At 39.0% G+C, this 14709-nt stretch overlaps 1 protein-coding gene across 1 annotated transcript; it reads right to left on the bottom strand.

Annotated features, from left to right (window-relative positions):
- Positions 1-1508: 1508 nt before the first annotated feature.
- tmem248 (transmembrane protein 248) lies at positions 1509-13993 on the bottom strand. Its single transcript, XM_070917883.1, has 7 exons — positions 13848-13993; positions 11837-11995; positions 10927-11215; positions 7542-7692; positions 6303-6486; positions 4875-5018; positions 1509-2850 (listed from the first exon to the last, which is right to left on the bottom strand). Exons 1-7 carry the CDS (start codon positions 13848-13850, stop codon positions 2830-2832), a joined length of 951 nt encoding a protein of 316 aa, XP_070773984.1. The 5' UTR covers positions 13851-13993; the 3' UTR covers positions 1509-2829.
- Between the last annotated feature and the right edge of the window lie 716 nt (positions 13994-14709).

Here is a 14709-nt window from a genome sequence, read left to right as displayed (position 1 = left end):
AGATCTTCCAAAGAACAAAGCAGGAGTGCCGCTGTGAGAGCACAGGACATAGTGATGACAGCAAAAGCAAAAGATGCATGCTCAAATATGAAACACGTCAGAATTGGGAAGACTTGCATCATTCAATATGGGGAAGAAAAAAAAAAACCCCATCAGGACCAAAACCCAACGCCTTTCACTCGTTGTCCAACACACACACACACAAACCAAACCATAAATGTACAAAGTGTTTGATACAATAATGTGACAAGAGATTCATTTTTGCCACAAAAGGATAAAACCTTATAATATATGAATACCACAACACAATTCAAGTAAAGCCTTTTTTAAACTGGCAAAAAAAAAAAAAAAAAAAAAAATCAAACTACATCATATAGTTTAAAATCACTTGGAATTCTTGCATCTCAGATTTAGATTATGCTGCTTATAAAAAAAAGTACATTCAACAGGTACATCAATTATGGAACAAAATTATAACACAGAGGTAAGAAAAATGTATCAGTAATTTGCTATTGAAGAAAAGTCACACATGACGGACATTAAAGGCGGACTTAGACTGTGATTCATTCTCTAGTTCTCCTTTAAGACTGTCGGAAGGTTTGCATTTTACACTCAATCTTCTCGAAGCAAAGACTGTTTTCAGACAAGCTCGGAAAATTTAATAGATTTTACATTTCTGCCTGTACAGTACAATGGAGAGTGGGTGGTGACTCAGGATTTCAACATTGACAGCAATATTAATTATAGCACTATCGTTTTTTTTTTTGTTTTTTTCCTTTATTGCAAATCTAATATGCGCTGCAGAACATTTAGAATAAATGATTGTCAGAGTCAGCCGTGCTCTCAATATATGAATTATATAACCATTGGAAGAGCATGAATTTCATCCTTAAAGCTACAGGTAAGAGTTTCAGCACAACACAATGAGTCACGACAATTCATGTGAAAATGGACACATTTTTTCTGTCGGAAGTCCGGGGAGGTGAGCTTGTTTTATTTCTGTTCCCAGTCAAGTCGATATAGACTTGTGCATTGAAGAAACTCCACTACACCTACAGGTATCCTTTCAATAGTGGACGCTTCGTCATGTGGAACAAGATTTCAGAGAATCAGTCTAAAGCCGCCTTTATTCAGCTAAACATTTCCCAAACTCACTTCCACACATTCGCACAGCGAGTGAGTTTTTGCACATTTTGTTGTACTACAAAATAATAAAAAATAAAATGATTTAATCTTAAATATATTATCATAGTTATATCAACATAACTATATACTAATATATAATTATATCTATTTTCAGAGGGAGTCCAACTGAAACAAGATTATAGTTCAATATTAGACCGTTTACATGTGATCTTGGACAAAAAAATAAAATCATCACAGGAGCAAATAACACAAAATGTGCAAGAAATCTAAACACTTGAACACATACAACTGATAATGACTTCCTTAAAATAAAAGTAATTCAAAAGCATCCTAAAATATAACAACTCAAGGGCCACTTGACATTTACATTAATAGGACAAAGATCACAAGTTTGATTTCAAACCACAGGCTCATCATTCTGGAAGAAACGAAAAGAGGAGGATGGCTATGGAAGAAGGGACCGGCAAGTTAATGTTAGACAGAGAAAATGATCTCGCGTCTATTTTCAAGCAAGCAAGTCCACCATAGGTAAGGCAAGATAATGTTTTGCTTCATCCAGGTGCAACAAAGAGACCGTATCGAACATCACTTAAGTCTAGAAGCCAAAACTACGAAACTGCTGCAGAGCGACAGGCAGCACATAAAAGACGAGAGGCGGGTGAGCCATGAAGCCACAGAGGAAAGATAACAAAAGGCAGAAAATCATATTAAGTAACATCTACTTGTTTTAAAGCAAAAGAACAAAAACAATTTTATAACACAAACCACAGGAAGTTCCGCAGCTTATTTAACTGCCATTAAAGTGGACTTACTGCTAAGATACTGATAGGATACAAACTGAGACAATGGGACTCATTAACTTACTGTTGATGTTCATATATTCATGTGCACAGTGCAATCATCTAAATACTTAACTCCACGTTTATTGACATTGCACATACACACACACACGCGCACACACACACACACACACACACACAGGGAAACATAATCACATAATAATTTGGTAAAGACCTAATATAATTGAGTTCAATTAAATAAACTAATTTCTACTTTATGCAAAGTCCAAATTCGGATCAGACTTCTGATTACACTGTTGCTGCAAAGAAAAGTGCTAAATTCATTGTCTTCCCTGTTGAAGCTGCGATGGCAAATGCATACTGAAGATTTAATAACACCATGCTTTCTCATCATGGGAGATAAAAAAAAAAATATGGTTTTGAAATATCCAAACATTTACAGCAAAAACTCATAACTGAGTCGTGATAAATGCCACAAAATGTTTTGTGTAACCCACTTCTCTGTGGGTTCTCTATCGATCTAAAACGTAGTTCTTGGGTCTGGCCTTCCGCTTTGTTTATGTACTGCATGTTCTGACATGGCACAAGGGGACTCAGGCAAAATGATAAAATAATATAGTAATAATAATGATAAACAAAAAGAAAAAGGTTTTGCACAGAATATCAGAGTTCCTACAAATATTTACACGACAGATACAGGCACTTGTATATCTTTGGTTGGAGAAACCCAACATTGCAAGAGTAATGCATTCACAGAGCTTTTGTGTCCCTTATTGTATTTCCAAGGTTCACTAGGCAACTGGTATGTTTATTTTTATTTCTTCTGTTTCTTTGAGTTTGTCCATATTACAGGTAAGTTCTGACATAGCTCTCTGATGCCTTTTTAACCCTCTGACAACGCCACCTGCAACAGAAGAAAGGGCTTTTAGTGCAGCTTAAAAAAGTCAAATGCTGCATGCAGTAAAACAATCTTGCAATCCTTCATGGAAACAATGTATACACAGACTGGTAATATGGACAAGAGCAGTGAAATTAGATGAATACAAGCGGACAGAAAAGATTCTTTAAGTTTGATCATATTTCCTCAGTTAGTTTTGCATGCCAAAGTGTCATTCTTGATACTGCCAAAATAAGACATTAGTAGTTATTTATAAAACCTTACTTTGACGTGGAAACTGTCTAATCTTTACGCAAACTCTAGACCTGAAGTGATTTTCCTGCTGCTTATATCGGGGTATTGCAGTTTCGGACACACATGCGCCCAAGCCTGGTGGTGAACTTTGCATTAGTTTTATGAACAATGTGGTAAGAATTAACAATTAAAGGTGTGACGAATTAATTACTAGACGCAAGGTGTATATGTATATATAAATACTGCTATAAATACTGTGTCCAATTAGAAAGAAGCAACCACGGCTGTTCTTGCGTTATTGGAAGACACTGACAACTGAAAGTTTTCAGAGGAATGACTTTTTTGCGATTTTGATGATCCATGGCTTAGTCGCTATCGTCTCCCAAGAAATGTTCTGTCAGATTTGTGCACAGATTTAGCCTCTCATCTGGAAAGAGAGACACGCTGTAATCACGCAATACCCGGATCTGTCAAAGTTCTGCCCATTTTGGGACGTAATCGCTGATCGTGAGGCAGGTGCCGTCAATTTTAAGTTAATTTGAGTGTAAGTTGCAAAAGGGCTTCTTAGAACCTGCGTAAGAAAAGTTTTTTTATGCTCAGTATCTTTTATAAATCAAACGTAAGAACACCGTCGGAAATGATCTTAAGACAGAGTTCAAGTATAAAGCTAAGAACACTTTTATAAATGAGGCCGCTGGACATCAAATCTCTTCGGTACGCAATGGAGAAGCCAGTGCAACGAGGAAATCACTTACATAGGTTTTTGCAACCAACTAGAGAGTAAAGCATCTAAAATTCACACTGGAATTGTCCTTTAAAGTACCCAAATTCAGCTCTGTTTAGCTGCATTCCCACTGACCCGGGTTAGTCCACTTTAATCACACCGAGCCCTGAACACTGTGTCGCAGAGCTGTGTTAATTTTTTATATATTTAATATTTCCTGCTGCTGCTTCACATTAAAAGGTTTACCATCAGCTAAGCAGCGCTAGGCTTTTATTGTGAAGCAGCTACAGTGAGCGGAGCTTCATTTGTGGAGCTACTCTTTAATACAAACAGATCTAAACAACAAGATATGCTGCATCAAGACGTATTCTGCTGCACTATCTGGTCTGCAGATACGTTTTAAATATTGCAGGGAGAAAAATAACAAGCTCAGACAACCAAAGTGAGCTCTTAGATGAAGAACAGCAGAGCTTAAGCTCGGCCCCACCCCCACCCGCCCATATCTAAAAATGTTATTATTTGCTAATTTGTTGTTCCTGCAGTAGAGCACTCAAAACCATCTGTTTGGCCTGACTCACAGAATGAGTCAGAGCTAGCGGACCTATCCTAAAATTGTTAATCCCTGGACCGGTGCGAGCTGGCTCCTCGTACAGTGGCAGTGATGAAAGGTGATGCATGTGGGTGTTGCTGCTGTGTGGTCCTATTGCTCGTTGTAGCCCAGTACAAAAAGGACAATCTTCCATTACCTCTGGGAGTGAGATGCAACTACGCACAGCTGAGGACCACCAAGCAGCACATAACAATGTGCACCCAGGTTTTATAGCTTATGTGGCGTTACCGACAACACACCTCCTGCTATAATCACTTTAAACATAACCAGTTACAGCAGAATTAGTTAGAACTAGTTAATGTACCAAAAAGCAATCATTACATATAGATGTCCATGTATTTTGGACAATAAGCAGAGAATCAGCAGTGTGATTGGATCGTGTCTTTAACCAATCAGTGGTCAACTGATGCTTGGCTGAAACTACCTGTTCTCGTCATATAGCACTGCTGGTGTCTGTTGTACCTTCTCAGGGCAGAAGTCGGGGTTGGTTTGTCGTACTTTGCCGGGCCGACCCTTGATGACTGCATAGCAGAACATAGTGATGACCATGACAAACAGGAAGTAGCTTGTGTGCATCAGGTGCAGGTTGATGAGGGAGCGGTCGTCCTGGTACGAAGGAGTTACAAAGACAGAGTTAAATATCACAGAGTGACTGCAGCTTTTATTATAATCTAAAGGCAATATGCATGATTTTTACATAAAGTGTGGCTTTACTGATCAGCACCTACTAGTGCTGGGTTACGAATTACAGTATTTGTTCCATCATAACTTTGATGGATTGTGATTTAAATGCATGCAAAAGTACAAAATAGTGGCATTTTATTATGTAGAGTTAAGTTTTTATCAATTAATTTTCATTAGTTAATACCACCGTCCCTTGGGGCCAACCTAAAATTACTTTTACTGTTTAATATAATTTAATGCCACTTGATAAAGACTTTCAAAGGTTTTTTTTTAATGCCAAATACAATAAGACCAATTTCAATTGCACAGTAACCCTGACGAGTAAAGAAATAAAACGTAGCTAGAATTAAAGCATCTTCCAGACGTTTAGGCTCCCTAAATATAGGAAGGAAACGGGAACATCAAGTGTCAATCCATTTCTCTGTTATTTTGTTGATGATGGTGGAAAAGGCCGTCTCAAGCACCATTCCCGAATCCTCTGTGCGTTCAAGTGGGCTGAGATCAGGTAACTGCGCCGGCACAGCATATATTTTCAAATTGTTTTCAGGCTCACTGGACCATTCAGCGCCCAGTTGTGGCCTGTCAATTTGATCATTGTAATCCTGGAACATCAATCTACAGCCAACAGGGCTTTGTGTTTGGTCCTAATTACCTTGTCTTATAAGGGGGCGAGTGAGTGATCATCTACCCTGCCTGAAAGTCACCACCTGAATAGTTCCAATACACAATCATTCTGTCATATTTGGGTTTTCTTGGTATTTTTATTGTGTTGTGCTACAATGACTTTACTCTGACATCTTGTCTGTATAGTTGCTTTTAAATTTGCAAGAAGAATGAACAGAACATGAGAAGTTCATGATGATTTAGGATGGAGAATATAAGACAAAGGAGTGAGATGTTTGGAAGGACTCTACCTTCCACCTGAGAGACGTTTCTACTAACACATGTCTTCTAATACAGAGTCTGGAAACTATATTCACATCTCACCAAAATCGTATTTACTGGTTTACTGTGGAAGTATTTACAGTAGATGTTGTTTGGAAACTATCTCATACAAAGTGTTGTTGTCTCAGTTGCTTCCAGTCAAGTTAACTGAGACACTGCGATAACAACATTAGACACTTGAACCAGAAACTCTGAATAACATAAAAATAACGAATCTAAATGATGTTTGCTCTCAGAAAAAATAAGGAGGCGGTGACTCACATCAGGAACGATGACAGTAAGCTTTGGGTTGAGTGCGTGGTACACCTTGCCGATGGCTCCTTTGTAACACCAGAAGGGGTTGTAGTCCTGACTGTACTTGGTATCCGAGTCGCGGACTGTGGTGAACACCTTGTACCAAGACGTGGCATTGGTGTACGTCTCTGGCACGCAGTGTGGCGGCTGCCTGCAAACCAAAACAAAGATTGAAGTGTGTTGTTGACTGGAGTCGTGGAACTGTCCACATTATGTTGCTGTTAAGTTAAAGGTATTGTTAAATTTAAACTGTATTGGTTCATTTACATCATTTTCTGATTATTTATTTCACAATGTGACATTACCTATCCAAACAGAAAGGATGTGGAGATATCTGGGGGTAGGAGAGTCAAAAACTAATAGGGGTAGATATATATAATATTAAAGCAAAAATCAATATACAGGGGCAAACTTATAGTTAATTATCTATACTTTTATAGTTATATTTTCACAGCATGTCGTTTACCTTTGGGCAAGACGACTAATACCCCATAACACTTCCCATTTCAGATGAGATACAGTGTGAGACATAGTGAGACATTCAAAGTGGTTGTCCACCCTGGAAGCATTGACAATCTACCAATAACTAAGTCACACTGACGCCTGATGAAACTAAACACATCTGACGGACTCTAAACGACGCAGCTGAGAGCTCTCAGTCTCCTCTTGGCTGCAGCGTTAACGTTATGTTTCACAGGCTGACGAGACATGCTACTGCTCAACCCCGAAGGCTTCAGAGGTCCTGGGGCCGGTTTCACCACATTTGTAACATACAAGCCGCGATTTGCTACATGAGATAATTTCCTCTCGCTCATTTCCACATGACCGAAACCAATGGCATACTTGTGCTCCATGCACATGCAGGGAAGAGCGCTTCAGGACTTGCAAATTCATATGCAATTTGCAAGAGACAAGCATTTTTGAAACCATATGCAGTACTCGCCGATAAAATCTGCTGGAGACAGCCAGAACAAATAAATCTATGCCTTTTTTTCCTCAGAGACCATATCACAGACTAACTGCTATGATTAAACACTGTATGGAAGCACTGATAGTTATACCCATATATCATAATATTGCTGTAAATGATGTTAAGGTATTGAGTCAATAACTTTGGGTTTCTGTATTTCATTTCGTCAGTGTCACCCCGCTCTAGGCAGAGATATAAAGTGTGTCCCTATGAGTCAGGGAGGCAGTCCAACTCACACTGTGACTGGGAAGATATTGCTGGCCGCCGTGATGGTCATGCAAGTGCTGAACACCACCTGCTCGCAGTGGCCGTGCAGTACACAGTCGTCTGAGTTCCAGGATAAAGGCAGGGTGAAAGTGATGTTTATTTCTTCATGGGCTTCCCGGCCTACACGCGAAAACATGTGAAAATACAATGAGAACATAACAGATCGTCATAAAATGAACACAATAAGAGAACAATCTTACTGTCACATACTTTTCATTCAGTTGTTTTTAGGCTGCACCCTGTATTTTTTTATGAAACCCACCAATGAGCACAATTCATATGCCTCTAACTTGCATATCCACATTCTCTATATTGTTGTGTAGTTATGATCAGGCTAAAACAACCTACAGGTCTAGAAAGAAAGAGGTGCCTACTAGCTCTGAGGCAATTATCAGAGCCTGGAACAGTCTAAACAGCAGGCATACAACTCCCACAGCAGGCAACCAGGGAGAGCCACAGTGGCAGTATTTGATGTCATACCAGGCTACTCCCCTCATACCGAATGAGAGACTGATTCTGCATGCTTATCCAATATTTATCAAACTGCAACTGGGATTAGAAGATTATCAGTCAAACTGAGTGGACCCCTGGGAGTGACTGAGGATAGACGTGGTTGTGTCAACATAAGTACGTATAAGTACGTATCTTCTCAAAAGCAAAGTCAAACAACTGATGAGGACATGAACTTCGCTGAACCTTTCTAGTCATCATGTATCTGGTAACTTAAAACTCAAATTTTCCTGCGTGTCAAATACATCTGAAGGCTAATTAGATGGAAAAGAAAATGTGTTTGACAACACCCAATTATATTCATACAGGTGTACAGGCTTCCTCTGCTGACACCCTCGTGCTAATGCAGTTTGGTGCTGCAGCTCCTCCATTTTGGAAAATCTAATGTTCATGTATGTCACCTCATGAGGCAGCTGTGGTTCATGAGTCATTTTTTGAGTTCTCCCTCAAAAGGCAGACTTTTCTGCTAAACGTAACTGTATAACCATTTGCTAGAAATGATCTTCCTTGATTTGTCTCTGACTTAAGTCAAGAACTGTGAAGAAAGTGAAGTCAAAGTCTCCCAAAGTAGGTTTGCACCCAACAAAGCAAAAATGTGACACATGAAGCGCAACGTTCGTGTCTTTGGCAGCAATTTTGAAACATTAGGAGGTACTGGGAGGTCTTGGTTTTCTACCAAGTCATTACATAAAGGATTCAATAGATTTTACATTAAAAATATTGTCATTGTATTGTTGGAGAACCATAATTGAAGATGAGCATTTATGCAGAAATACAATCCACATGTCAAAATAATCTAATCTAATCTAATATACAGTATATGCTGGTCTACTTAACAAAAGACTTGTGTATACATTCATATACAATGCTTTTTAAATACAAGTCTTTATATTATTTTATCAATTTATCAGTTTGAGGAAAACAATTGTTATGAACAATTAATTTATTTTGCAAGCCTATTAAGAAGGAAGCTGACATTCCCTCTGTATATTCTGTTCACCTCACCAGTGTGAGCCCTACTCAGACAGGACTATTTGCTCAGTGTAATAAAATATTTGCATAGCTCCTTATTGACTTTGCTCCTCAATTCTAGTGGCTTTAAAATGTAGTACAAGGATACGTGTAGTTGGCAAACCGCTAAGCCTGCAACAGCTACAGTACCATACAGCGAAAGACAAACAAGGGCCTGAAAATCTATATGAAGTATTGCCTATTGAGGAGGTAGAGCGGGTCGTCCACTGATAACAGGGTTGGCGTTTGGATAAAAGTTCTATATAAATGCATTTTTTGGACATTCAGTAACGATATGCAGAGGGGTGCGATTATCAGAGCACACCATCAGAGCAGAGCAGGTATTTGGGGCAGGAATGTCCTCAAAAGCAGAAAGCTAAAACCACAGATAAAGCCAATCTGGATGGGATTAATTTCAGTGCACAGTGCTGTAAATAATTAACTCACCTGACCTGGAGAATCCAAACTCAACTGAATAGACATACAGGGGCAATATTTTCATTTTTCTCTGTCGCTAAGTAGTGGAATAACACGTTGAAATTAGGGATGTTGATGATTAAATGGATTCATTGCCGTTAAGAATTTAACTGATTAATTTTGTTGTGATTTGGCGCCATATAAATGAAATTGAATTGAATTATTTGGTTTAAACACTAAATATTTGACTACATATTTAATTTTCTTCAAAGATGACATTTAAGCATGAAATTGAAACCATTTTGCTGATTTAAGTCCAGCCTGAAAGACAGAAATCTGCCTAATTTAATGTTTTCATTTGTTCTATCCTTTTAAATTCTTTCTTTGTGGAGCTGTGCAGCAAATATACATCAGCGTTGAAGGGGCAAGAAAAACACACATGCTCTTAGATGTATGTGTTGTCACAGGAGACTAGGGTCACAAACAAGCATGCAGATAGTAATGTTATCAGAAGCTCAAAGCCAGTGGTATTCACTTTTCACTTTGCTCTGGCTTCTGAAACCTTTAAGTCTGAAACCTATAGGAGGACTGAATGGGATCAGCTTAATGTTACACAACGCTGCCACTGTTTGTTCACCATGTCAAAGTAAAGTCACCACACAAAGAGGTAATGTAAAACCCATTAAAAGGACAAACTCCCACCATCAAAAGGAGCGAATTACCTCCGAACAGCAACCGCACAAAATCAGTCCAGGTCAGAAACATACAGACACTATAGACCGAATGACAAACAACGTATTACTTAGCAGTAACAATGTTTTAGTGAATATTATGTATATGAGTCGACATATGGAGTTCATTCCATCTGCATAATTCTGACTTTGTGAGATTTCACAGACTGCCAAACTGAAAGATCAGTATTTGGATTTGGATCACCATCTGACATATTGAACCAAATTAAATTCTGATTCTTTCTGTGTTTTAGCCCGCTGCACTGTCTATGTCAGCTGTCATGTGCGTGTTGTACATCCGCAGCAAGGCATGGCTTTTTAAACAGTTAATCAAGGCTATAATGCAATGGTATATTTAAATGGTACAATGGCGTGAAACAGGTATGTGATTGGGGGACTATGCTGGATAGGGGTGGAACACAAATGGGAATGTACACACACACACACACACACACTGGAGCACAGAGATTAGTTACTTGATATTTCACCACAATCGATTTTAACAAATTTCACATTCATTAAGAGATATTGTTTCAACTTGATGTAGCTGTATCTCTGACTCTTGTATTGATTTTCCAATATTTATTGGTTAATCTTCACAGCACTACGTGATTTCCCATTTTTTCCCATTTTTTTCTGAACAGACTGCAAATACAAACTAGCAATGATGAGAAAGACGACCTACCAGATAGGCCCACTTGCTGCCCCAGCACTGTAGCATACAGGTGGGTGATATTGCGAGAGTACCCTCCAAACGGGCGCTGGGGGTCCAGCGTGAGGGTGATGGGGACTGAGATGTTGATGGGACCCGAGTCCTCTAGCATGAGGGGAACCTGGGTGCTTGAACGAGCTTGGCCGCTGGTCACAACCATGCTCTCTGGCGTGGTGGACTCGTTCAGACCGTGCTTTATCGTTTCATTCTCAGACACACAAAAGTCCAGCTCATTGAAGCGCAGCAGAAACGTGTTCCAGTCCTGAGAGAGAGCGAGGAAAGTTTTAATTGTTGGACAGGAAATATTGTGACTAAACAAACATCTACTACCTGATCTACTCCTGGGATTGATAGTATATCTGGTATCCTTACAATCCATCCAAGTGTGAAACAACCTACTGCCTTTTTGATTTGCAAATGCTTCCTGTTCCTGATCCACATGCAAATGTTTATTTCCACATATGCACCTTCTGCATGGGAACAGGAAACACACTATATTCACTATTTGACTGGTTTTGATTGGACTCTTTCTTCTCTCCATTTATAGTTTTTAAAGTCATGTGCACTTTAGAGCCAAGTGGAAAGGGGTTGACACAAACTGTGTATCTTGCACAGTGTAACAAGAAAACCTAATTGTTATGCCAAAATAAACTTCTTTTAGCCTAACAGGCTGAACTGAGTGACACTAGAAAAGGCTGAATAGGTCATAGCATAAATGCAACATGGTTCAAAATGTTGGGCAAATGCATCCAGGCCACAAAGGTCATGAAGTGACATTTAGCATTAGCAGTGACCACATTTTACTGGTATTTGAGAGATACTTAATGAGAGAACAGACCATGTAATTTAATCTCTTTGAAAGAACCATGTGGGTGTGACTCACTTCTGTCAACTCTGGAGACTTGATCTCCTTAATCTTGAAGAAATAACCGATGGTCAGGAAGGCGATGGCCACTGCACTGACGCTGATCATAAAAATGACCAGCGGTGGACGGTTGTTGATGTAGCTTCTCAGGTTCTCTATAGGATTTAACAGGTACACCTGCATATGGACAAATACACAAGGTGCCAATGTATCACATAGAACAATAACAATCCATGACACAGACAAAGCTGACCTGAACAATCGATTATAGCTGCCTTGGCCTATTTAACTATCTACTAAATATTTAAGAAGTGATACAGATTTGACATGCTTGCAAACAGTTGACAAAGAAGAAATAAAAGTGTTTTATGCTCATGCTATATTTCTAGCTGTAAGTGTTGATGATGGTGATGTGTTCAAGTTCCTTGTAAGTCAAACTGGACAGATTTGCGAAAGCATTAATTAAAATCCGGGTTAATCCATTACAAATGAACCTCGCCACAAAAATGTTTCACTTAGAACAGCACAAACATTACACATGAAGACAAATGTATTAAAAATATATATTTATCTATGTTCAGGTCCTTTCAGATGTACGGAACTAGTGTGTTTGATGCTGCAACGACTGCTCACATCAATCATGAAACTGAACATCAACCTGTTTAGCAGGATGCTTTTATCAATGGCGCGATGTTTCAACAAGACATGAATGTCAACAGAAGTGCCTTTTAAAACCACTCATTTAATTCGTAAAATAAACTGGCTGCTTTAAAGGCCCAAAATTGCATTGATGTGGAATGGCATGACATGTCTTCAGCACTGCTGTTCAGACAATCTGTTAATGAAATAATTGTTTCTGGCTGTAATATGATCAACTTTAAAAGTAGCGTATCATATGATACATGGTAGAATGCATATTTAGTCAATACTGTATATCATTCAAAGTATCTTATACTTCTAATCAAGTACAGAGCAGTGCAATATGTAATATAGAGGACAGATAGGATTGTCAATCTCTAAACGTGCCTGCCACACACAAATTACTTTTAAATCAAATAATCCCTCTCCTCTGCCTTTTCAAAGATTTCACTATGGCATAGAAGTAAGATACTTGTTTATGCAAATAACTGCTGAATGTGCGTGAGTTTAACAACCTGTCGGGTTTTAAGAGGCGTCCTGCCACCTCGTCACAGATACTGTAGCTACCTGCCATATTCCTCAAGTCAATACTCTCTACGGCGAAATAGTACAGCAAGCAAGACTGATTTCCATGTAAGTTCTACTTGTGACTTGATCTTCCTCCAAAATACAGCATTGCCAAGACTGGGTGCAGCGTTCAGTAACAGTTAAATCATCATCATATTGCAGCCTATGTTGTTGTTCATTGTTAGAGTTTATATATATATATATGTGTAATTATATACATCTACTTTTTTTCACCAACTTGAATGTACATTATAGTACATACATAGTATATATAGTATATAGTACATAGTATAGTATGAATGTTTATTTCTACCTATCTTTGTTGCCCTTATTTTTTGTTGTATGTATATTTCTATTTCTATCTTCCTGAAAATCATTCTTGGAACTGTGAATAAATACATTGAGAGCAAACAAATAATTAATGTATATGTGTACAAATACTTGGCCAATAAAGCTGATTCTGTAAGAATTAAAAAGTTGACATTTTGTTGCAACAGAACTGTAAATAAAGTCAATGTTATCGACCTGCAGGGACCCTAACTATTCCAAAGAGGATGTAATTCACGCTCTTCAAAGTGAGGACATTTGGTATTAAACATACAACTTTAAACTGCAAGGATGTTTGGCTGTCTTCATACGACAGACCGCAGCCAGGTGACAGGAGCTGTCAACCTTGTAGCACGATAAGATAGCTACCTGGCCCTCTGACAATTGTTCCAAGATGTGACAACAATGTCACAAACGTGACATATTGAGAATCAAACTGTAACATTACCAAAATAGCTGGCTAAATTTAACGAAACAACACATTAGCACTTCTCACCATTTTTTCTTTCTGTGCATACGACGGATGCTAGCTGGGAGGTTCGTTGCGGGCCACAACAAGGCAGCAGTTTTGCTAGCAAGCTAGCTTCGCTGCGAAGATAGCCTAAACTGCTAGCTAGCTCGCTTGCTTGCTTGCTTGCTTTCCCGAAGCTAGTCCCTCCTGAAAATACCACTGAAAAGCAAAAGTCGGTGTTCGGTGGAGACTGCCGGGCTTTCAGTGTATGAAACACCACGTATACTCCTTCCCATTCTTTGTTCTATAGTTCACTGCAGCTCTGATGAGAAATCTCTCTTGCGTACAGACTGGAATAACGTCAATAATGTATCTGGGTCCTCCCCGCCGACATCTCCTCAGCGTACCCGCACTGCGTAGTAAGCGGCGCAGCACCGCCTTCTCGTTATTTCCGTAGAATGTACGCCCGGAATTGTCGTGCATGTATTGGATGATGATCGCGCGTACGCGATTTACGTAGACGACGGGAGAGCGTTCAACGTGTTTACAAATGTTTTAAGGCTTTTGCTGCATTAAAGTACCGTCGGAAATACAAAGTGCAAGGGGGGGTTTGCGCAACTATGATTGTTTCGTGTCTGAAACTTTTTTGTTGTGTGATTGTTTGTTTTCACATGTCCTGTTGCATCGGCTACATAATCTTGTTCTGTTATTGACTGTTGATTCGTCAAAGCTCAAAGATAAAGATGGCAATGCATGAGTGATATGTAAGTATGAATTACTTAAGGAGGTATACTGTCAACAGCAATATAATATTACTGATAATGTGATGATGATGATGATTGAAATCCATCCAGCCCTACCATTTCATCGTTTAAGGCAGCATTACTACTAACCCAAAGTAGCTTCT

The sequence above is a fragment of the Enoplosus armatus genome, chromosome 13 (assembly GCF_043641665.1).
Source record: "Enoplosus armatus isolate fEnoArm2 chromosome 13, fEnoArm2.hap1, whole genome shotgun sequence".
Taxonomy (NCBI): Eukaryota; Metazoa; Chordata; class Actinopteri; order Centrarchiformes; family Enoplosidae; genus Enoplosus; species Enoplosus armatus.
This window is presented reverse-complemented; position numbering and strand designations above follow the sequence as displayed.

Bases quoted from the DNA above. Each gene is read 5' to 3' on its own strand.
- tmem248 (XM_070917883.1), bottom strand. The intron at 11,216-11,836 runs GTGAGTCACACC...GCTCTCTCTCAG, and splicing joins AGTCTCCAGAGTTGACAGAA to GACTGGAACACGTTTCTGCT. The intron at 6,487-7,541 runs GTGAGTTGGACT...TTTGGTTTGCAG, and splicing joins AATATCTTCCCAGTCACAGT to GCAGCCGCCACACTGCGTGC.